At 49.0% G+C, this 22,254-nt stretch overlaps 1 protein-coding gene across 1 annotated transcript in view; it reads right to left on the bottom strand.

Annotated features, from left to right (window-relative positions):
• PLCG2 (phospholipase C gamma 2) overlaps positions 1 to 22,254 on the bottom strand; it is a 150,132-nt gene that overhangs the window by 81,444 nt on the left and 46,434 nt on the right. The window contains exons 3-5 of the mRNA XM_030863240.2: positions 7,647 to 7,790; positions 5,333 to 5,426; positions 4,366 to 4,413 (exon numbers count right to left, since the gene is read on the bottom strand). Of these exons, the coding sequence (XP_030719100.1) occupies positions 4,366 to 4,413; positions 5,333 to 5,426; positions 7,647 to 7,790 (286 nt within the window). The remainder of the gene's footprint in view (positions 1 to 4,365; positions 4,414 to 5,332; positions 5,427 to 7,646; positions 7,791 to 22,254) is intronic.

Below are 22,254 nucleotides of genomic sequence, written 5' to 3'. Positions count from 1 at the left end.
GTGGGGTCTTGGGTGGGATCCAAGACCAGGAGAAGGACACTGGTGGAAAAAATGGTGAATTCCAATAAAGTCTAGGGTTTACGTAACGGTCATATAGCAAATGTGGTTTGTCAAGTTTTGACATGAATGATGTGAACCGTAGGGAAAACTGGCCAAAGGGGTATATGAGAAATCTCTGTACCATCTTTGCAACTTTTCTCTAAAGGTAACATTATTCCAAAATTTTAAAATTAGTTAAAGAAGAACACAATGTAAAGTCATATATATAGTTACATATTAATGAAGTAAAATGAACACAAACCAATAAAGTTGAGGATGGAAATCAACTGAAAACAATTGTACCCAGAGTTAAACAGTGCCTACCATTTAATGTCAAACTCACACAAATTTTTTCTAGTTTTCAGTATTTCCAAAATTTTCTATAACGAACATGAGTTACTTTCATAATATATATACACTACCAAACGTAAAATAGATAGCTAGTGGGTAGCAGCCACATAGCACAGGGAGATCAGCTTGCTGCTCTGTGACCACCTAGAGGGCTGGGACAGGGAGGGTGGGAGGGAGACGCAAGAGGGAGGGGCTAAGGGGATATATGTATATGTACAGCTGATTCACTTTGTTATAAAGCAGAAACTAACATAACATTATAAAGCAATTATACTCCAATAAAGATGTTTAAGAAAAACAAAAAAACATAGGCTTGGGGGTTCCCTGGTGGTCCAACAGTTACGCCGCTGAGCTTCTAATGCAGGGGGCGCCAGTTCAATCCCTGGTCAGGGAACTAAGGTCCCACATGCCTTGCAGCACGGCCAAAAAATAAAATTAAATAAAACATAGGCTTGTTTACCATATCTAAAAAAAAAAGTCCATGTGATGTTTTTAAATGGGCAAAGGACTTGTCTAGATATTTCTTTGAAGAAGATATACAAATGGCAAAAAGCACATGGAAGGATGCTCAAGATCTGTAGTCATTAGGAAGATGCAAATCAAAACCAAAATGAGATACTACTGTACACCCACTGGGATGGCTGGAGGGAGGGAAGGGGGGTGGGGGGGGGAAGAAGGAAGGAAGGAAGGGAGGGAGGGAGGGAGGGAGGGAGGGAGGCGAGAAGGGGAAGGAGGGAGGAAGGAAGGAGGGAAGAGGGGAGGGAAGGAGGGAGGAAGGAAGGAGGGAAGAGGGGAGGGAAGGAGGGAGGAAGGAAGGAAGGAAGGTTAGGTGTTGGCAAGGAAGTGAGAAAAAAATGAAATCCTGTTGCCCTGCTGGTGGGAATGTATAATGGTTGCAGCTGCCGTGGAACACAGTAGGCAGTTCATCAAAAAATGGAAGAGTATTACCATTTGATCCTGCAATGCCACTTCTGGGTAATGCACAAAAGAACTGAAAGCAGAGACTAGAAACCCATATTCACAGCAACAATACTCACAATAGCCAAAAGGTGGAAGCACCTGGAGTAAGTGTCCATGGACAGATGGGCAGATAAACACAACGTGTTACATGCACATAGTGGAATATTATTCGGCCTTAAAAAGGAAGGAAATTCTGACACTTGCTACAGTAACGTGGATGAACCATGAAGACATCGTGCTCAGTGAAGTACGCCAGTCACGAAATGCAGCATCCTTCCGCTCACAGGCCCACAGGAGTCAACTTCACAGAGACAGAAAATATTGGGTTGGCCAAAAAGGTCGTGCAGGTTTTTCCGTAAATGTCATTTTACAGAAAAACCTCAACGACCTTTTTGGCCAAGCCAATAGCACGGCGGTTACCAGCGGCTGCAGAGGGGGTAATAGAGTGAGGGCTAAATGGGTACAGAGCTTCAGTTCTGCAAGAGGGGTAGAGCTCTGCAGACGGATGGTGATGGCAGCACAGCAACACGAACGCACAGAAGCGTACACTGGAAATGGCAAGTTTTATGTTATGTATATTTCACCACAATGAAACCCATACGTAATTTTCAGTCAAAGGAGGTCCCCGTGGGGAAGGGAAGATTTCTGCCTCTTACCAGCTCAGTGATCAGCTAAGCCACAGCTGACCGGCTAGGCTGCTGTGGACAAGTGATCTAACCTCTCCTGGCCTCAGTATCCTCATAAAATGGACCAGAGGGTGCCCAGCTCGCCAGTCTGAGAGCCTTCTTTCCATAAGCTTTCCCCAATTCCCTAAGTAAGGAGAGTGCTCAGAACGGCGGGGGTTACAAAGTGACTCCTCACAAACGCCAGCTGCTGCCATGCTGCCTCTCGAGAGGCTGAAAAGGGAAACATGCTCAGGCCAACAAAAACCCGGGACTGGACACTGCCCGAGCCGGGCCAGCCCACAGTCTGCCTCCCATCCCCAGGCTCTTTCCTTCGTGCTGCAGCTCCTTTGTTTTCTTCCAGGAAACGGGACCACTGTGCGAGACAGGAAAGGAGGGAGACTGGCAGAAGTCAGTTGCCCTTTCATTGGCACCTTGGTCAAGTTCCTTTTGAAAAACTCCCTCTGGGCCTCCCAGAACCACAGGAAAGGTGGGATTTTCCACGTGTTGACAGAGCAGCAGGGCTCCGCCAAGCGGAAGGGAGGTCGGGGAGCGGGAACGGCAAGCAGGGAACAAGGAATCATGGCCAGAGACAGACTTGCTGTCTGCTGAAGGTTCTGGAAAGGACTTCTCTGTAAAGGACTTGCAAGAATCCATTCTGAGCGAGAGAGCTGGAGGGAGGCTCCCCCTTCTTGACAACAGAAGTTGGAGAAGCAGACTGTGGAACCAGCTCAACAACGCCATACCCCACCATGTGGAGAGAGGGCCCAGGAGGGCTCCCTCTCTCAGCTCTGTGCCAACCTCAGCTGTGATTCACCCCAAAGCCACAGAGAAGGGAAACAGTCATGGGAGGCGCCACCTCCGAGACTGAAAGAGGCCAGTGTGTATAAAATCCCCCAGCGAGGGGACCTCGTTTGATCCACCCTCCGTAACACGGGCCAGGCCCAGGTGTGGGACCACAGAACGCTGGCTGAGAGGAGGGAGGGAGGGAAAGGAAGACGGACAGAGACACGGACTGAGCTGCTGGCTGACCTAACAACGTCACTAAACTTTTCACCGCTTCCTGGTTACCATCTGCAAAGCATCCCGTGGGGCACGTGTACAAGAGACCACAGAGGCTCTGAAATCAACAAGTGATGGATGACACGAGCCTGAATCTAGAATGCCTCAGGGATGGAAAGACTTTCGGGAACAAGAGAGGTGAGTTGTAGAGGTTACTTGTTGCCTCACTGACGTGATGCTGCCACATCTTAATGGAGAATGGAAGGAAGGAAAAACATTTAAAAACTTTCAGAGAGGTCTGATGTGAGGCTAAAATGATACAATTGATTGTCAAGTGCTCAGTACAGTGCCTGGCATGCTGGGTGCTCAATAAATGCTGGTTTTTTTTGTCATTACGTTATTAACAAGAACTGGATCATAACCGAAAAAAAATGGAGAGGATGTTCAACCTCGCCCATAAACAAGGAAACGCAAATTTAAGCCAAAATCCACTGCTGCCTTTTACCCACAGATTAATAAAGGTCAAACTCTGGAGACATAGTGAAACAAGTACTTTCTTGCACTGTTGGTAGAAACAGAAATCGCTACCACCTCTCTCAAAAATCTCAGACCCGAGGACACCTGGCCGCTGGAATTCCTCTTCTGGGAATTTATCCTGCTCATACCCTCATCACCTAAGTTTACAAAAAGGGAGATGTGAAGGCTTTCACGGTATGATAATAAAGGACCAGGAACAACTTCATGTCCATCAAGAAGGAAATGATTTCTCACCAGTTAGAGAATTACACCGCATCCATCCAAGGACAAACCGCATTGGATACAAAAATGTCTGGCATGGAGCGTTGTGTGTGCCGACAGGGAACCACTCCAAGACGTGCTGTTCGGTGAACCGGTCAAGGACACTGAATTACGTGTTATCACATCGCCCCACTCACGTCCACCCAGCCCTTACGACCATCGCTACTGAACTGGGTTTACCTCTTGATGGTCAATCCCCCAGCACAGAGGAAGGGCAGGCACCATGGTGACCCTGTTTCTCCCCGGGACACAGAAGGGGCTCACATGTGAAGGCCTAAAGGACGTGCTGCAAGTGCTCCACAAAAGAGGAGCCACCTCTGCAGGTGGACCGGAATTTTCCACCGCAGTGAGGTCCTGCACGGGTGGAGAGTCTGTCACCGTGACCCCCGCCACCTAGCACTGTGTCCGGCACCTTGTAAGTCAAATCTAACTTCATGAGGAGCTTTCCACAGCAGAGAACTTGCTCCAACCCCCTCAGAATGTTTAAAGAAAGAATGAACATCCGAGTCCAAAACGATCGGGAGAAAACTACAAAAATGTGAGCGAACCTTACCTGTTTCTTCTGGTCTGATCCACAGAATAAATCTGCTTTCTCAACCAACTGGGAAGAGAGACAAAGAGAGAAAGTTAGGAAACAGCACGAGTCGAAGCGAGTTCTACAGGGAAGAGAGTTGAAGAGAGTTGAGACAAAGAGAGAAAGTTAGGAAACAGCACGAGTCGAAGCGAGTTCTATAGGGAAGAGAGTTGAAGAGAGTTGAGACAAAGAGAGAAAGTCAGAAAACAGCACAAGTCGAAGCGAGTTCTATAGGGAAGAGAGTTGAAGAGAGTTGAGACAAAGAGAGAAAGTTAGGAAACAGCACGAGTCTAAGTGAGTTCTACAGGATGGGACAAAGGAAACTGGAAACGAAAAGGAAGGTTTTCCAACTTTCTAACTCAGGCGACTTGGGAAGCAGCAGTTTCTCCTTGTGGTTGAAATGCTCCAGCTGGGCCAAGGGGCCCCTCTGACAGAGGCTGGCAATCTTTAAACTGACAATTCCCTCTGATTCTATGAGTTAATCCCCAAAAAGCTGGTAAGGAAAATGGTGTAAATCAGAGGGCTTTGGTCTGCTGGAGGGACAGTAATTCACACACCAATCCCACCCAAAGGGAGTGGCAGGTGGAAAATCCTGGACCTCAAGCCTGGGGTCCTCGGATCAGTCAGCTTAATCCCTCTTCCTAAATCCTTTAAGAAACAAGCCTCGGGCCCTCCCCTCCAACCCAACATCAGTAGGAGCTTCTGTCTCAGCCCCAGGGCCCTCCTCACTCCAGCAGGCGAAGACCAAGGCCCAGCACTGAGACAGGCTTTTCTGTGAGATGCTGGAGAGTCCACAGCCACTAATGGGCACCTACTGCATACAGGACACTCCATGAGCCTCCAAGACGCAATATTCCCTTTTTCTTTCTTTCACCATATTGGCTAAAGGGAGCAGAATAAATGCCTGAGTGAAGGAACACAGAGATAAACAGGCCCAAACCGTCACCTCTCAATGATGGTGGGGGTGGATGCGCTCATCACTTCCTGGTGCAAGATCTTCAAGCCAGAGAGCCACTTAGTTGCATCTTCTTTAGAGTCGGCTGCAGAGGTGAGGGGACAGAAATGCTCTGTTACTCCCTGGGAAGACAGACTGCTGCTTAGGGACCCCCGCCCCACCTTCCCAGCCCCACACAGACCACGTGGCTGGGAGGAGCCTGTGCTGGTTCCTAGGACCTACTTTTTGTCTCAGATGAGGCCATATGCCCATGGCGAGCCTCCTACAGCAGGGGTGACAAGCCGGTGACTTTTTAAAAGTTTTAGCCCTATGCTAACAAACAAGAGGCAGGACCTGGGATAACTTGTACCACAATCCTGAGCAGCCCTGAGCATCTCCCCTGTTTCCCTTCAAGGCCAGAGAGAGGGGTGGAAAGTAGGTGATGCTGATGCCTGTAAGGGAAGCGGCAACAAGTACCAGTTAAGAGCCTGGCATCATCGCCAAGTCCCAGTGTACCGCTTCAGGGCTGTGTGATGTTCAGTTGGTTACTTAACCTCTCTGTGCCTCATTTCCTAACCAGTAAAGTGGAGATGGCAATGCAAACAACTAGTCCAGTTATTAAACATCTCCAAGCTAGGGAGTTTGCTAGTCTAGATAGAGCATGCTGAGGTTTCTGCTCTCACTCTTCCCGTGTGGACGAGGAGAAAACTACAGCTCAGAAGAGTGACGGGACCTGTCCCAGAGCCAGTAAATAAGAAGCTGGGATCCAGACATCACCCTGGGCTCCACGTCCTGCTTGGGCTTTCAGGGCCTCCCTACCAAGAAGAGCACCCAGGCTTCAGCCTGCAGGGGGGCTACGTGGACAGAGCTCAGGGACACAGTCACGGGCCCCTCTCTCCTGCCCCATCTCTGCCTCCTGCTACACACCATCAATCAGACGGCCACCCAACACTTCCTACATCCAGCTTGCTAATTTCCCTCCTCCAAGCCCTGGCACATGCAATGTCCTCTCCCTGGACCATCCTCCCTCTTTAACCCCAACTCCTACTGATGCCTTAAAACCCAGTTGAAAAGTCACCTCCCCTGCAAAGCCTTCCAGGGAATGAGGCACTGTGTATTCCTGCAGCACGCTTATGTTTGGACTACTGCTCTTATCACAGAGTACTCTAAGTTCCCGTCCACACATCTGTCTCCCCAAGGAGACTGTGAGCTCCTTAAAGGCAGCAACTGGGTCTTATTCCTCTTTACAGCCCCAATGACACGTAGTACAACCTGGCACAGGGCATATGCTCAAAAGATGCCTGATGCAAGCATGAATGAGAACTCAAACCAATGAGACCTATCTGACCCTAAATTATATGTCTTTTATAACTGAGTTGTAATAGTTCTTAAATATTCTAGATATGTTTTGTATCAGGCATACGAATTGCAATTCTTTTTCTCTATATTGTGGGTTGTCTTTTCACTTTTTTTTTCTCTTGGCCGTGCTGCATGGCTTACAGAATCTTAGTTTCCCCACCAGGGATCAAACTCAGGCCCCCTGCAGTGGAAGCTCGGAGTCCCAACCACTGGACCGCCAGGGAAGTCCCTACCTGACCCTAAATTCAAAGTCTCTAACGCTACTCAGCTTTCACGGTTTCCCCCCACTTTGGTCTACTTTTAATGCTACTTACTTTCTCTCTCGTCAGTCATGATTGTACGTCAAGTTCTAAGTCAATACATTCTGGGATTAGACCTGAAGGCAGCTACAGGCTTCTGCCCCTGAGCAAAGTGCCTGGGCTTTTTCACAGCCCTTCTCCTGGCTGCTCAGAGGCCTCTTGGACTTTCTGGTGGACTCATAGGGATGGCCTGAAATCTCACTTCCAGATACGTGTGTCTCCGTGTGTGCACGTGTGTGTGCGCATGTATGCGTTTACTGTTAAGTGTATGTACGCATGTTTACATGTGTGAGGTGGAAGATTTCAGGATAGTTCCTTCGGATCAGTTAAGCTGAATAAATGGTGCAGGCCAGACTCTGCTGGACGAAAAATGTACCTGCCTTCAGCTTTCTGCACGAGCCAGGTAGGCCCTTAACGTAATCCTTTCCACGTGCCAGTGGAGTCGGCATTATTGGGCTCCCTGTTTCACAGCTGAGCGAACTGCAGCTCAGAGAGGCTGAGTCGCTTACCCAAAGTCACACAGCTAGAAAGGGACAGGGTTAGGATTCAAAACCATGACGCCCTAAACACGCATTAGCGGTTGGGCAGGTGTGAGCATCCTGCTAGTGAACCTTCTAGGAAGGAAACAAAGACCCAGGGAGGGAGAAAAGCACATGCCATGCACCCACCTGCTAAGCTGAGCGTGTTGAGAACGAACTGGGTGCCGTACAAGATGGTGAAGCAGCACTCTTCCTTCTGGCGGACTGCTTTCGCACGCTCAAAATCCTTGGAGTTCTTCCCTGGGCGGATTTCCTTTATTTCCATGATATCCACTGAAGGAAAATTAACATCAGCCAATCAGAAGCTGGAGTTCACTCCATCTGAGGCTGCAGCCATGTGCCTGCACCCCAGACACACAGAGCCCAGCTCTTCACTCCCCAGAGTGAAGACAAGCTGGGCCAGCTTGCAGGATGATGTGCAAAAAATGAAATGCTTGTTGTTCTGAGCCACTAAGTACCGGGAGACTTGCTGTACAGCAATAGATGACAGAAAAGGAGGAAACCCATCCTCCCTAGAACCCCTGCTGCCACGTGATGCCAACTCACGCCTAGCCAAAACCTACCTGGCCAGGGTGGCACCTGACCCAAGGGTGACCCCTCCCTCCATGGGATGGCCATCTCATCTAAGGGTGACCCCCACATACAGGGTGGCCATTTGGCCCAAGAATGACCCCCTCCCCTCACAGGATGGCCACCTGATTCAAGGGAGACCCCCCCTTCCTGCCATAGGATGTCCCGTGAACTAAGGAGTGTCACAGAGTGGCAAGTCCATCCATCCTTTCCTCCCTTTCTTCTGTCAAAAAAGCACCTTTTCCTGGGATGAACCCATTTCACGTGCTTGAGGTGAAGATGATCCACACCCCGGCTCCTTTCACCACAACAAGCCAAAGGAGGGGCCAAGGTCCCAGGAATGACCACGATGTCCCACCCCTGGCACGGTGATGGGCTCAGGGATGAGCACACGGCCTAAGCTGCCCCCATCAGCATCCTCCTGGGACTTATGTGGCCAAAGCTATTCATCAAATTTCTCCTGCTGCTGCCGCCAGGCTGGGGGTAGCAGGCCATGTGGCCTGCCATACAGAAAGCAAAGATTCATCCCTGATGCACTACTGACCCCTGGGTCCATTTGGGCTTGAAGCCACTTCTGCCCTGGAGCATGCTACCTGGGTGACCCAATAAATTCTCTTTTTTGCTTTGGTTAGTGGGAAATGAGTTTCTGTCACATGTAACCATAAGAATCCTGGGACATACATCTTTGTTCTTACACTGCACAGAGATACAGGAAAGAGGTATTCCTGGAAATGAGAGAGTAGGGAAGGAGACCTCAGCTTTGACCTGAGATCAAGGAAGCAAATAGACCCAAGTGAACACAGGCATTTTAGAGTCAGAATTGAACTGGCAGGAAAGGTTCACGGCCACTCACACATAACAGTAGGAGGAGGAGACAGAGTATTAAATTAGGGGAGGAGGGGATGGAATGAACCAAAGCCTTTTTTTTTTTTTAATTTATTTTTGGCTGCGTTGGGTCTTCGTTGCTGCACACGGCCTTTCTCTAGTTGCGGCAAGCGGGGGCTACTCTTTGTTGCGGTGCACAGGCTTCTCATTGCGGTGGCATCTTGTTGCAGAGCACGGGCTCTAGGCACGTGAGCTCAGTGGTTGTGGCTCACGGGCTCTAGACGCAGGCTCAGTAGTTGTGCCGCACGGGCTTAGTTGCTCCACGGCACGTGGGATCTACCCAGACCAGGGCTCAAACCCGTGTCCCCTGCATTGGCAGGCGGATTCTTAACTGCTGCGCCACCAGGGAAGCCCGAACCGAAGGCTTTTCACTTTCTTACCATGGATCTAGCTAGACTGAAAACAGTTTGGGGGACAAGAATCATGAAGTGAAGTGAAAAGACTTTAAATAAACAGCATTTGTTCTGTACCCTGTGTGTGGTGGTAGCTACACAAGTCTAAACATGTGATAAAATTCCTTGAAACTATACACCAAAACAAAAACAAACAAAAGTTGAGTCCACATAAAAAATGGTGAAAACTAATTAAGGTCTGACTACTCAGCCATAAAAAAGAACAAAATAACGCCATATGCAGCAACATGGATGCAACTAGAGATGATCACACTTGGAGAAATAAGTCAGAAAGAGAAAGACAAATACCACATGATATCACTTATATGTGGAATCTAAACTATGACACAAATGAAACTATCTACAAAAAAGAAACAGAATCAGGGACATAGAGGATAGACTGGTGGTTGCCAAGGGGGAGGTGGGTGGGAAAGGGTTGGACGGGGAGTTGGGGATTAGCAGATACAAACTGGTATATGTAGAATGGATAAACAACAATGTTCTACTGTATAGCACAGGGAACTATATTCAGTATCCTGTGATAAACCACAATGGAAAAGAATATGAAAAAGAATGTATACATATGTATAACTGAGTCATTTTGCTGTTCAGCAGTAATGAACACAATACTGTAATTCAACTATTATTGAATAAAAAATAAATTTAAAAAAACTAATTAAGGTCTGTAATTTAATAACATTATACCAGTGTCCATTTCCTGGGCTTGACAACTATGGTTATGAAAGATGTTATCACAGGGGGAAATTGGATGAATGGTACACAGAAACTCTGTATTATTTTTGTAATGTCATCATGAGTCTAAAATTATTTCAAACTAAAATGTCTTTTAAAACACTTATCAAGGGACTTCCCTGGTGCAGTGGTTAAGAATCCGCCTGCCAATGCAGGGGACACGGGTTCGAGCCCTGGTCCGGGAAGATCCCACATGTCACGGAGCAACTAAACCCATGTGCCACAACTACTGAGCCTGCGCTCTAGAGCCCGCAAGCCACAACTACTGAGCCCACGTGCCACGACTACTGAAGCCTGCACGCCTAGAGCCCGTGCTCCACAACAAAAGAAGCCACCGTAATGGGAATCCTGCGCACCGCAACGAAGAGCAGCCCCCACTCGCCGCAACTAGAGAAAGTCCGCGCACAGAAACAAAGACCCAACACAGCCCAAAAATAAATTTAAAAAAATCTTTTTAAACCCACTTAATTATGGGTGGTCCTATTATGGGGTGGGGGTGGGGTCAAGGGGGTCCTTCATTCCTCAAAAACTAACAACAAAACACAGAGTCTTTGTGCGCGCTCAGATTCACAACCTTCTGGGGGGTTAAATCAGCACTGCTGATTTACCTGCTTCAGCAGTTATCTGAGAACATCTGAGGTATTAATGTTTGTTCTCAGAAATCAGTTACTTACCCAACCCAGCTGACTGCCAGTTAAGAGTCTAGTGACCTTAAGCAATACTCTTTTTTTTCCTAGCTGGTCTAACAATGATTATCTAACCATTCTCTTTCCCCATAAAATATCTCTAAGAGGGAATTTCTGAATTGGCCAACTGTGAGCTTTTTTCCTTACAGCAAAATTATAATAAAAATTTGATGCGTTCATAACTAAAGAAAAAAATTTCAGATAATGTAACACTGTCTTCAGGCAATCACCAAGTCTTATCAATTCCTTCTAAATCACTCTTGAATCTATCTTCTACCCATTCCCAGGGCCGACACCATAATCCAAGCCACTGCCACCTCTCGCTTGCGCTACTGAAGTAGCCAGGAGCTACCCCCATAGTCTTTTCTATGAAATGCAGACATGCTCCAGCCACCCCTGGGCTTCAAGCTTGCTGATGGCATCCCAGTACTATTAGGACTAAGAACCAAGGCCACGTGATGACCCTGCCGACGCCATCTGGATCAACTGTGCATCCTCACTGCTGTGCTCCAGCCACACTGGCCAGCAGCTTGCATTCACTGCCCCACAGGACACCACCGCTGGCTCTGCTGGGGACGCTTTTAGTCTAGTTAGCTCCACATTCTCCCTTCCAGTTTCAGCTCAATCACCGTCAGACGCACAGAATACCCTCCAACTACTGCTACTACACACACCAAGCCCCCCTTCCCCCACTGAAGACGCCAAGTGCTTAGTGGTGTGAACCGTGGATTCATGGCTCCTTCCCTAGATGGTGCATCTTTCCTCACCACTGTATCTCCACCCCTAGCAGAGCAACTGGTACACAGTGGGGCCCAATGAATAGTTGTTGAAAGAGGAAGCGGACAGAGAGAGATGGAGACACAGACAGGGACAGAACTGGAGATGGGACAGAGGGGGAGGCAGAGGGAGACAGATACACACAGATACGAACACACACAAATGGAAACAACCAGACAGGGTAAAAGAGGGGCAGAGACAACCAGATATGAACAGAAGACAAGCCATCCAGATGAGGGAGGGAGGGAGACACAACCATGCAACGTACAAAGTCAGAGAGAAAGAAACATGGGAAAAGACGGGAAAAGACTAAAATATAAACAGCCACTCTGATGATGCAAGCAGCCCTGACCAGCCCTACACCGCCCTTCACTTCAGTGCAAGCAAGGATCCTTTGGAGGCCAGCCCTGTCCCAGGAAAGGGCCGCAGGCATCCACCCTCGCCAGCCAGGACTGGCTGCCTCCATGAGGTCATCCTGTTCACTTCCCCCTTTCCTGTTCCGGGATAAGTACTGGCCTATCCATCATGCTACTGATAAGACTACGCTCTCTCCGTTGGATTGCCTTTGTCCCACTGTCAAAGATCAGTTGATGATGTGTGTGGGTCTATTTCTGTTCTCTCTATTCTGTTCCATTGATCTAATTGTCTATTATTTCCCCAACGCCTCACTGTCTTGATAACTATGGCTTTCTAGTAAGCCTCAGAGTGGGGCAGCAGACACCTCTGACTTGGTTCTTCTTCAATACTGCACTGGCAATTCTCGGTGTTTTGCCTCTCCATAGAAACTTGAGGGTCAGATTGTCAATATCTACAGAATAACTTGCTGGGATATTGACTGGGATTGTGTTGACTCTACACCAAGTTGCAAAGAACTGACATATTGAGTCCTTCTATCCATAAACGCAGAGTATTTATTCAGCATACTTTGTCAGCCAGACGCTCTCCTGGATGTACACACTCCTGACCTCCAAAGGTCCTACAGACACACTAGCTTCATCCATGAGACTAGAAATAAAGGCAATAATAATAATCATGTACCACTCTTACAGAGCACTTCCTACATGCCAGGCACAGTGCTAATGCTCTGCACATGTCACAGGTCGGTTCCCTGGAAGCCAAGCCTGAGGCAAGGATTCTTTTTGAGGTTTCTATTGGGCGGTGGGGTGGCGGGAGGGTGGTCAAAGGACAAAGGACTGCAGAAATAGATGAGGCAGGAGAATAAAGCTAGGCTGTGGTCCCAGCAGGGGACGGGCTTCAGCATGGTCACAGGAGGCGCTGGAGCCTGGATCACACCAGGAAAGTGAGTCTCCTGGAAACAGCGAGGCTGTCCTCTTGCTGTCCCATGACTGTCCCCATTATACAGATGAGGAAACAGGCATGCAGAGGTGAAGTACCTCGGCCAGGGTCACCAGCCAGCAAGTGGAAGAGCCAGGATCTGAACCCTTACGTTGCTTCTCACGGTCAAGCAGGCGACGCTGAGAAGCCACGTCAGGACACGCAGCCCTCTTCCCACCGCGCTCCAGTCAGCAAGTCTCACCGTACATGGGCCTCCTGGCTATGTCGGCTCTCATTTCAGTGACTTCTCGACACCGCCTTCCTTCTCCCCCTCCCTGCACTGATCCAGCCCGTCATTTTTACATCTGTGCCATAGAGTTCCTCACCAGCACCACCCGCATTCATAGGTTTCTTCGTTGGCTGCCTGTTTGCTCTCTCCTCTAAGCCCCAGGAGGACAAGGGTCGTGTCCGCCCTGTTCACGACTGGAGCCTCACACCCAGCTACGTCAGAGCCTGGATCAGAGCAGAAATTCAGACTGCCGTGGAACACATGATTAGGTTTCCTGGGTGTCTCAGCTTGGCTTCCCCCAGAAGCGGACCCTGAGACAAGGATTTGAGCACATGCAGTTTATCCAGGAGCTGATCCCAGGAAACACCAGCAGAGGAGCAGGGAAGTGAGACAGAGAAGGGAAGGCGCTGATAAGGAGGCTGCTATGTCATCATCCTGGTACCCCAGGGGCACAGGGAGCTGCATGGGGATCTGGGAGCCCCTTAGAGTTTGCCCCACCGAGAGAGGGAGGGAGCTGGGGTGTTATCCCCCAACCTCCAACTGCTATTGGTTGAGGGCTGCTTTTAGGGGCCCTTAACTCCCCAGGCCTCAGGCAAAGAGTTGCAGCATTCACGGCAACGGGCCTTTAACGTGCAGCAGTGACTAATATGGCAGCAGGGTTAGGCCTCGGCATCCTCTGCTATATCAGGTTATCGAACTGGTAGTTTCTATGCTACCCCCATGGAACCCGGCGATCAGATGTCTGAGGGGTCAAAGCTGCAATGTCTCTCTAGTTCAGGCAGAACAGTGGCAGATGTGGACAAGTCCCAGCTGTTGCGGGAACAGCGTCTCTGGGCTCCCCCAGGAGAGATCCTACATGGAGACGGGACGAGATGTTACTGCCCCGGTACGTTCTGTAGCCCCAGAGGTATCCTGGATCAGCAGGTGGTTCTGGAATTACAGGTATCAGTGCACTCCCTCGCTCACTCTCTCTTTTTAATGTGACAGCTTTTTAAAGATATAGTTCACATGCCATACAGGTCATCCACATGAAGTATACAATTCAATGACTTTTAGTATATTCACAGACTTGTGCAACCACCACCAGCATCGATGTTAGAACATTTTCATCCCCCCAAAAAGAAACCCATACCCTTCAGCCTCCACATTTCCCACTCAGCCCACACCAGCCCCCGGACAACACTCATCTACTTTCAGTCTATAGAGACTTGCCTGTTCTGGATGTTTCATATAGAGAGAGGCATACGATACGTGGTCTTTTGTGTCTCGCTTTTAAATTCACTTGGCAGAAGATCTCTGAGGTTCCTCCGTGTTGTAGCACGTGTCAGTACTTCATTTTTATGAATGAATAATATTCCACTGTATGGATTTGGTCTATCCATTTACCCACTGATGGACATTTGGGTTGTTTCCACCTTTTCGTTATTGTAAATAGTACAGCTATGAACATCTGCAGACAGGTTTCTGTCTGAACATACAGGTTTCTTTTTGAACACCCGTTTTCAGTTATCTCAGGTTTCTGGTAGGAGTGGAAATTGGTCCTCTATCGACTATACCCTCAGGGCTGCAGGTGTAACGGTGACGTGCCCCCTTCATGCCACGCGGCTGACCAGCCACCAACCCGGGCCAGCGATGGTGCCCGTATGTAGGTGGCCAGTCACTTGCTGTGCGTGAGCTACCACCGAGCCCTTCAAAGCTGTCACCACTACTTCCCAGGCCTTCTGGGCAAGCAGGGGCCACCTCCAGAGACACAGAGGTGCTCACTCTCTGGCCACCCCCTTGATTACCAGGGGCCCCAGGAAGTCAGGAAGGAAATCCCTGGCCAGTGGGAGTGGTTTTCCATTTGACAACTGGCAGAGTCTGCAAGGGCCCTTTGGGCATTTTTGTTGGCATGCCCAGTACTTGATCTTGCATCACACGGGGGCACCTTCCTTGCTGAAGGGTGGTCCCAGCACACCAGGCGTGCGGAGCAGCAAGAGCGTAAGGCCGGCTGCACCCAGCCGGGTTAATCCCAAACCACCTTTCGGACCTGCCGCTGGGAATAAAACCCTAGTGCCGGGGATGCAAATCCACAGGTTTCCAAGGGTCCCCCAGGTCGTGACAAGCCCATGGCTGGTGAGGAGCAGATAGACTCTGGAACCAGTCCACCTGGGTTCAAATCCAGCAGGTGGTTTCAGGCAGTAACTTCACCTCTTCCTGCCTCCATTTCCTCATGTGAGCAATAGGAGAAACAATGGTCTCCCCACGCGGTGTTCTTTGAGGATTAAATGAAAGTGTGTCCGTAGGTGTGCGTGCATGCACGCGTGCGTGTGAATTAAAATAGTGTCTGGTAATTTTAACTAATGAAGATGTAGTAACTTCTAAGTGCTTGTCAGCTACTATTTTTTTTTTATCTGTTGTGGAAACTGAAGAGGCAGATTCTTACGTAGTGATGTGGAAAAGCTCCACGACAGCTTACATAAACAGGACACCAGATTTACGTGCCTGCATCTGTGCGTGTGTGGGTCCACATGTATGTACAAACGTGTGCGTGCACACCTTGTATACAGGTGCCCGCTGCTGTTCGAATTCTCACTATATTAATATTTACTGTAACTCGCAAACATTTTTTACCTAAAATGCACCACAAAGATCACACACCTGCTACAGGAAGGTCAGGTGCAGGCACCTGTGGAAATACTGCTGTGTATCAGTCCGCATTAGAGAGGAACATGTCCAGTGCCCTGACGCTGAAAATCATCACGCAGCAAACCTAGTGTCCTGCCCACCCTATTCAGTCTTAGTGTCTACTTCCGGCAAGCCACAGTCCAATTTAGATGACCTCTTCAGTATTTTTAACAGATCTCATTGTCATTTCTATCAAGTTACAAAGTAGTTACAGGACAGAAAAAAATCAAAATTCAGAACCAATACCATGTAGTATCATATGTATGAGTAATAAGTTCATGAAAGCATCAAATCGTTAGGTATTTGTTGCTGTCAATGCTTCGTATGGTTGCAGAAATATTTGATGGGCTGGTTTCTAGGTGATTAAGGGTGTCAAGCAATACTGGGGAAGCTGGTTGGGTTTTTTCGAGCTGTTGGTAATGTGCCACCACTTGTATCCATGTAATATGACATAATACACTGCTATCCAAAGAAAGATGCTCTCTACTGTGTTTCCAGGAATGCATTAGGCTCAGCTAAGGAGGGATGCCTGTATTTGTACATGTGCTCATATGTGTGTAAAAGCATGAGAAAACGTTAAAAAAAGAGATTCCCACCAATTTGCTGACCATAGGGATTACTGGTGGGAAGGGGGATGCGCAAACGGCGGCAACGGGAGCTTGATCTGCACTGGTTGAAGTTCTGGCCAAGGGGCACAGAGTCGGTAAGAGGACCGACTTTACTTTCCAAGTCGACTCTGGTGGCCAGAGCTCGGGCCGAGTGTGCTCGTGCAGTCGGGCTCTGCAGCCGTGCTTCCTGCTTGAAGAAGTAAGATAACACAGCCACAGAAGCAAAGCCTTGTCTCTGAAACCTCCCCCTGCTTCCCGGCATCACCTCGGGTCTTCCCCAGGTCCGGCCACCCCTCCCCACCCATCACCTACAGATGCACACTTGGGGTTCTCTGCCCCCTCTGTCGATTGTCCCCATGCCCCTGTTCTTCGACTCCTGTTTCCTTCCTCCTCCCACTCTTGGTTCTGGGCCGCGTCTTGCTGACCCGCCGCACGCCTGGAACATCCTCCTATCCTCACGTGACCTATTCCCCAATTTCCTCACTCGACCTCAAGTGGCACCACCCCCCAACAAGCTGAACAAAGTATCTTCAAGGAAGCTCCAGATGTACCCAAGGGGAAGAGACAGAGAAGGTTCGGGGACCTTCCTGCACATACCCACCACCCTCCTTTTTCCATCTTTCAGTCATTCAACCAACCAGGTAGGTAGTGACCATCTCGCTGAGTGCCAAGGATGAAGCCGACAGGCACGGTCCCCGTCCCCAGAAGCTCAGAGCCTGGGAGGACAGACCCTGTCCGAACCTGCACACAAGCACGTAAACCCACCACCACGCTAAACACCTCAAGGGAGCAAAATCAAGTCTACACGGGGGCTTCTTCCCAGCAAGGAGAAGAAAGGCTTCTCGGGGGCATGCATCTTGGCTGAGTTCTGAAGGCTAGAGTTATCCTGGTGAAGGGGGAGCAGAAAGCCCTGGAAGGAGTCCCGGGCTCCAGAGACCCTGGTTCAAATCCCAGCTCTGCTCCCCAAAGACGCCTGGGAGGTTGGGCAAGTCACCTCCCTTCTCTCTGCAATTTCCTCATCTGCACTCACAGTGGTACAGTAGCTCCTTCACTGAGCTGCTCTGCAAACAAGATGAAATTACATTAAATAAAAACTGCAGTGGCCCCCAGGCGGTCTCACAGTCAGGGTTAGTTGAGCTCTTGGGATGAATGTTCTTTCGTAGCATCTTTCAATAACACCTTCACCACTGCTGGTGGTTTCACTTTGTCTCAGTGCTGCTCTGTCTCAGTGAAGGACCCTGCTTTACAAAACCAAGGGTGTGGGATTATTTCACATACACAGCAGCATCTGACCTTGAAGTCAGATAAAAAAACTGAGATGCACCACAGAACACAGTTACAAGAGGTTCAACGTGGGAGAGGAGAAAGGGCCCAACTTTAAAAGAATCTAGAAGACACGTGCTTAAAGTTCCACTCTACTTGTCCCGGCTATGCAGTTTGGGACAGGTTTCTTTATTCTAGCCTAGCCTCTGCCTTCTTATAGGTAACATGGGGAAATAATATCCCTCCCACAGGTAGACATACCTAAAAGAACTTGGTAGAACATTAAAAATTATTTTAAAGCCTAGAGATGGGAAGTGAGGGGGGCCGTTCTCATCTTCCTTGTTGAAAATGTAAGAAACAATGGATGAGACTGTGCTGACAGCCAGAGGAGAATATGCCACCTCATGCTTCCACAGAGAGACTTTTCCAGAATCACAACACGCCAATAATTATTTAGCTGTTCCTGGAATGCTCTGTATCCAGGCAAAAATGTTTGAAGGACTGTTTTATGGGTGTTTATGAGTTTTAAGTGATCCTGGAGAAACTGACTGGCCTCCTCTTCCCTCCGGGGACTCCCTCTCCCCATGGGAGCAGGGAACGCTCTCGGACAGCAGAGTCTGGAAGAAGGAACCGGGCTTGCCCAGCTCAGCCTCCTGGTCCAGATCTGGTCCAATCCATCCCCCAAGAACCACATGCCCTGCCCTACTCCCTGCCACATGGAGTGGACATCCAACAGTGCCAGTGACAGAGTGAGCAGGTCAGGGGTCAGGGGCCAGAGGTCAATTCTAAACCAGACTCTTAAGGCAGCTCAAACACAGAGCAAACCTTCTCATAGCCAGTTACGAGTTACCTGAGTTTCAGTTCTTGTTTCCAAACTCAAGAGAACATGAGAGAAAGAGGAGTCTTATGAACTGGTCAGCTGAAACCCCAAGCACTAACTAACCATCAAATATAATTCTTTAAATATGCATTGTTTTAGTGTCACTTAAACTTCATGTTTCCTCCCTCCTGCTGGAAATGAAATCATCCCATGCGTGTGATATGGGAGAGGACTTTAATAAGAGTAGCTACATTTTTTTGATGTCTTAATTGTGATGTATTTTAATAGGAATTGGAAAAATACAGATCTAGCATCCTCTAAACTGTGAGATCAAAGTTCCTTCTCTACAAATTTAAGTTAAAAAGAGTCCATTTTAAAATATGTATATAAAACAGGTATTGTGCAGATATTTCAAACATCATTAAGGCATTAAAGGAAGGACTCACTCCCTTACGCCCAGCCTATTAAAATTTTAATTTGCTTTGCCTTAGACCAGTATTGTGAATCAAAATTACACAGAAGGCCTTCGTTGTACAAAGGCTATATATAGATATTTCCCCCACGGGAATCAACCAGTTTTTGGTTTGGGGTGTTTTGGAGTCATATGTGCTTTTGACACTTTCTCAAATGTCAGTCATTTGATTATCAACTTTGTCAAGTGAGCCGTACCTGCATGGTGCTGGCACTGTTTGTCTAATATTTATCTTTAAATCAACTCACCTTTTTCACTTGAACAGATGTATTTTAAAAATGGGTTTATGGGGGGCTTCCCTGGTGGCGCAGTGGTTGGGAATCTGCCTGCCTATCAGGGGACGTGGGTTCGAGCCCTGGTCTGGGAAGATCCCACATGCCGCGGAGCAACTGGGCCCGTGAGCCACAACTACTGAGCCTGCGCGTCTGGAGCCTGTGCTCCGCAACGGGAGAGGCCGCGATAGTGAGAGGCCCGCGCACCGCGATGAAGAGTGGCCCCCGCTCGCCTCAACTGGAGAAAGCTCTCGCACAGAAACGAAGACCCAACACAGCCAAAAATAAATAAATAGATTTATTTAAAAAAAAATGGGTTTATGCCTTACGGTAAAAAGAAAACCAGTCCCGCCCACCATACGTTACAGGAATTGTAAAATAACGCAGTCAGTGGAAACAGGACAGTGTTAAATTCTGCCTAAAACCAGCTGATGCCAAAAAGAAACCCTCATGTGCTTCTGCGTTGTAAGAGGACAAAAGCAGGCGTGTTAGAGGGCGTGAGGCCGAGTTCACCATAGTAAGTAAGACTCACAGAAGGACACAGAAGCAAAGCGGTGGTTGCCTCGTGGGGACAGTGGCCACAGAGCTGGACATGTGTCAATTTGAGCTCAGGCTCACCTCGCTTGCCTTTTACCATAGGTTTGTTATATCTTATTAAAGAAAAATGCCTTTCAAAATGAGACGTGTTAAAATTTTAGAAATGCAGGTGGGTGTGGTTATTAAGAGGGATTTCGGTGGTGATGGAACTTCCAATATCTTGACTGTGGCGGGGGATACGGGGACCTACCCATGGGATAAAATCGTACAAAACAAACAGATACACACAGAGTATAAGGACAACTGGGGAAATCTGAGTAAGTCGGGTAGTGGACTGAATCAGCGCCAGCGTCCTGGCTGTGATGTCACACTACAGTTCTGCAAGATGTGACCACTGGGGGAAACAGCACAGTCCACCTGGAAAATGAATCTTCATTTATCTCAAAAGAATCTTCAATTATCTCAATGAAATTTTCAATTAAAAATACAGAGTATGGGGCTTCCCTGGTGGCTCAGTGGTTAAGAATCCGCCTGCCAATGCAGGGGACACGGGTTCAAGCCCTGGTCCGGGAAGATGCCACATGCCGCGGAGCAACTAAGCCCGTGCGCCACAACTACTGAGCCTGCGCTCTGGAGCCCACGTGCCACAACTACTGAAGCCCGCGCGCCTAGAGCCCGTGCTGCGCAACAAGAGAAGCCACCGCAGTGAGAAGCCCGCTCGCCGCAACTAGAGAAAGCCGGTGCACAGCAACAAAGACCCAACGCAGCCAAAAATAAATGAATAAAAAATAAATAAATTTACAAAAAAAAGAAATACAGAATATCAAGAAAGAAAGAAACCAACCATGCTAGTAGCAAACAGATATTCTCCCTGACATGACTAGAAAGACCAGAAAGGAACTTTGAAGCGAAGGATGCTCCCACCACCGGCTCACGTTCCACAGGCCCTGCCTGGAAATCGTGCTTTGCCAGGGCCCCGAGCATGGTCTCCCCTGGGGGACACTGGGGACAGCATCCCTTACCCCTCCCCACAGGCTGATTCTCCATTCTAGGAGCCAGCCCTGTGCTCCTCCTTCCACCAGGAATCCATACTATTTCTAGCCGGACCAGAAACAGATGCGCATGGGGCTGGCCGATAAGTCAGTCACTGAAACCCAGAGGAAGTGGCCTGCAGGGGACCCACGGCGGGGCCTAGCTTGGGGCCCCACTCATTCTGCAAAGGCCAAGGACGGCAGCCAAAAACACAATTTCTATGTACGTCCGCAAGGAGCCTGAGTTCTCAGCACCTGCAGAAGGACAGCGTGGGTTCCCCTTGTAACAAGAGAACAGCCTCTCGTCCCATCTTCCCCCTGCCTGACCTCAGTCCAACCAGCAGCACTACACATAAACACACACTCATTCTTTGAGTCTGATGGTTCTTTTCTTGTTATTTTTTCACAGGAAAAGAAAGGTTCTGAGAATACAGACAATTATCTCAACTTTGACCAGGTTTGTGTAGAGAAAATTCTCGAGGTTGACTGATGTTGAATCTTCCCATGGAAAACGCTGGTCCTCATCTTTCTACCAGGAACCTCTTGGCTTCAGAGGAAACCAAAGAGGAGCAAAAGGGCAGGGAAGCCACATTCACAGAAACATCTAGTACAGCCAGGCAACACATCAGGGATTCTGATGTGAGCCGAGATCGTCATCTGCGTCCCAGAGATGGGGACACTGAGACTGAGGCCACACTGGTGGAGCCAGGACTTGAACCCCAGCAGTCTGGTTCCCAGCCTGTGCTCTTAATCACTATACAGGGAAGAAAGACCTCCCCGCTGCTCAGACCTCACCCTGGGCCAACTGGGTCCTGCTAGATTCTTCCTCTCGGGAGCATCCTTGCAAGGGTCCCGGCTCCGAAAGCCCTACACAGACAGCAGCAACTCTGACAGTTCACAGTTTACCGACCACCAACCAAGTGTAATACTCAGTGTCCATTACCTCAGCGGTGCCTCCTGCAGCCCTAAGGGGTGAGTGGCCACCGTTGTCAGCACCCCCACTTTGCAGAGGAGTAAACAGGCTCTGGCAGGCTGGGTGACCCGGGTGCGAGTCCTGCTGGTCCAGCTCCAGAGCCGGCACACTCCAGCACCCACCCAGGCGGACTCAACAACCAATTCCGCCAGCAGAAAACGGAGCCCGGCCAAGGTCAAGCCCAGGGTAGAAACACCTGAGTTGGAGGGAAAACAGACCAGACCCTTCTTACAAAATATTTATTAGGTGCCAGAGCTGACCTCACCATCTCCTTAATCCTCTGCCAACCTTGGGAACAAACCCCCATTTTCCAGGCTCAGCTCAGGAAGGTGAAGTCATTCCCTCAGGGCCACCTGGCTGGGCCTCGATGACAAAGGCAGCAGGGTGGCGATGTGGTTGGTGGTGGTGTAGAGAGAGCGCCCCGCCAAACCGGGGAGCCTGGCTCTCTCCCCTCCCCACTTCTATTT

The sequence above is a fragment of the Globicephala melas genome, chromosome 19, assembly GCF_963455315.2.
Source record: "Globicephala melas chromosome 19, mGloMel1.2, whole genome shotgun sequence".
Classification (NCBI taxonomy): domain Eukaryota; kingdom Metazoa; phylum Chordata; class Mammalia; order Artiodactyla; family Delphinidae; genus Globicephala; species Globicephala melas.
The sequence above is the reverse complement of the archived record's forward strand: the minus strand, read 5'-3'. Positions and strand labels throughout refer to the sequence as shown.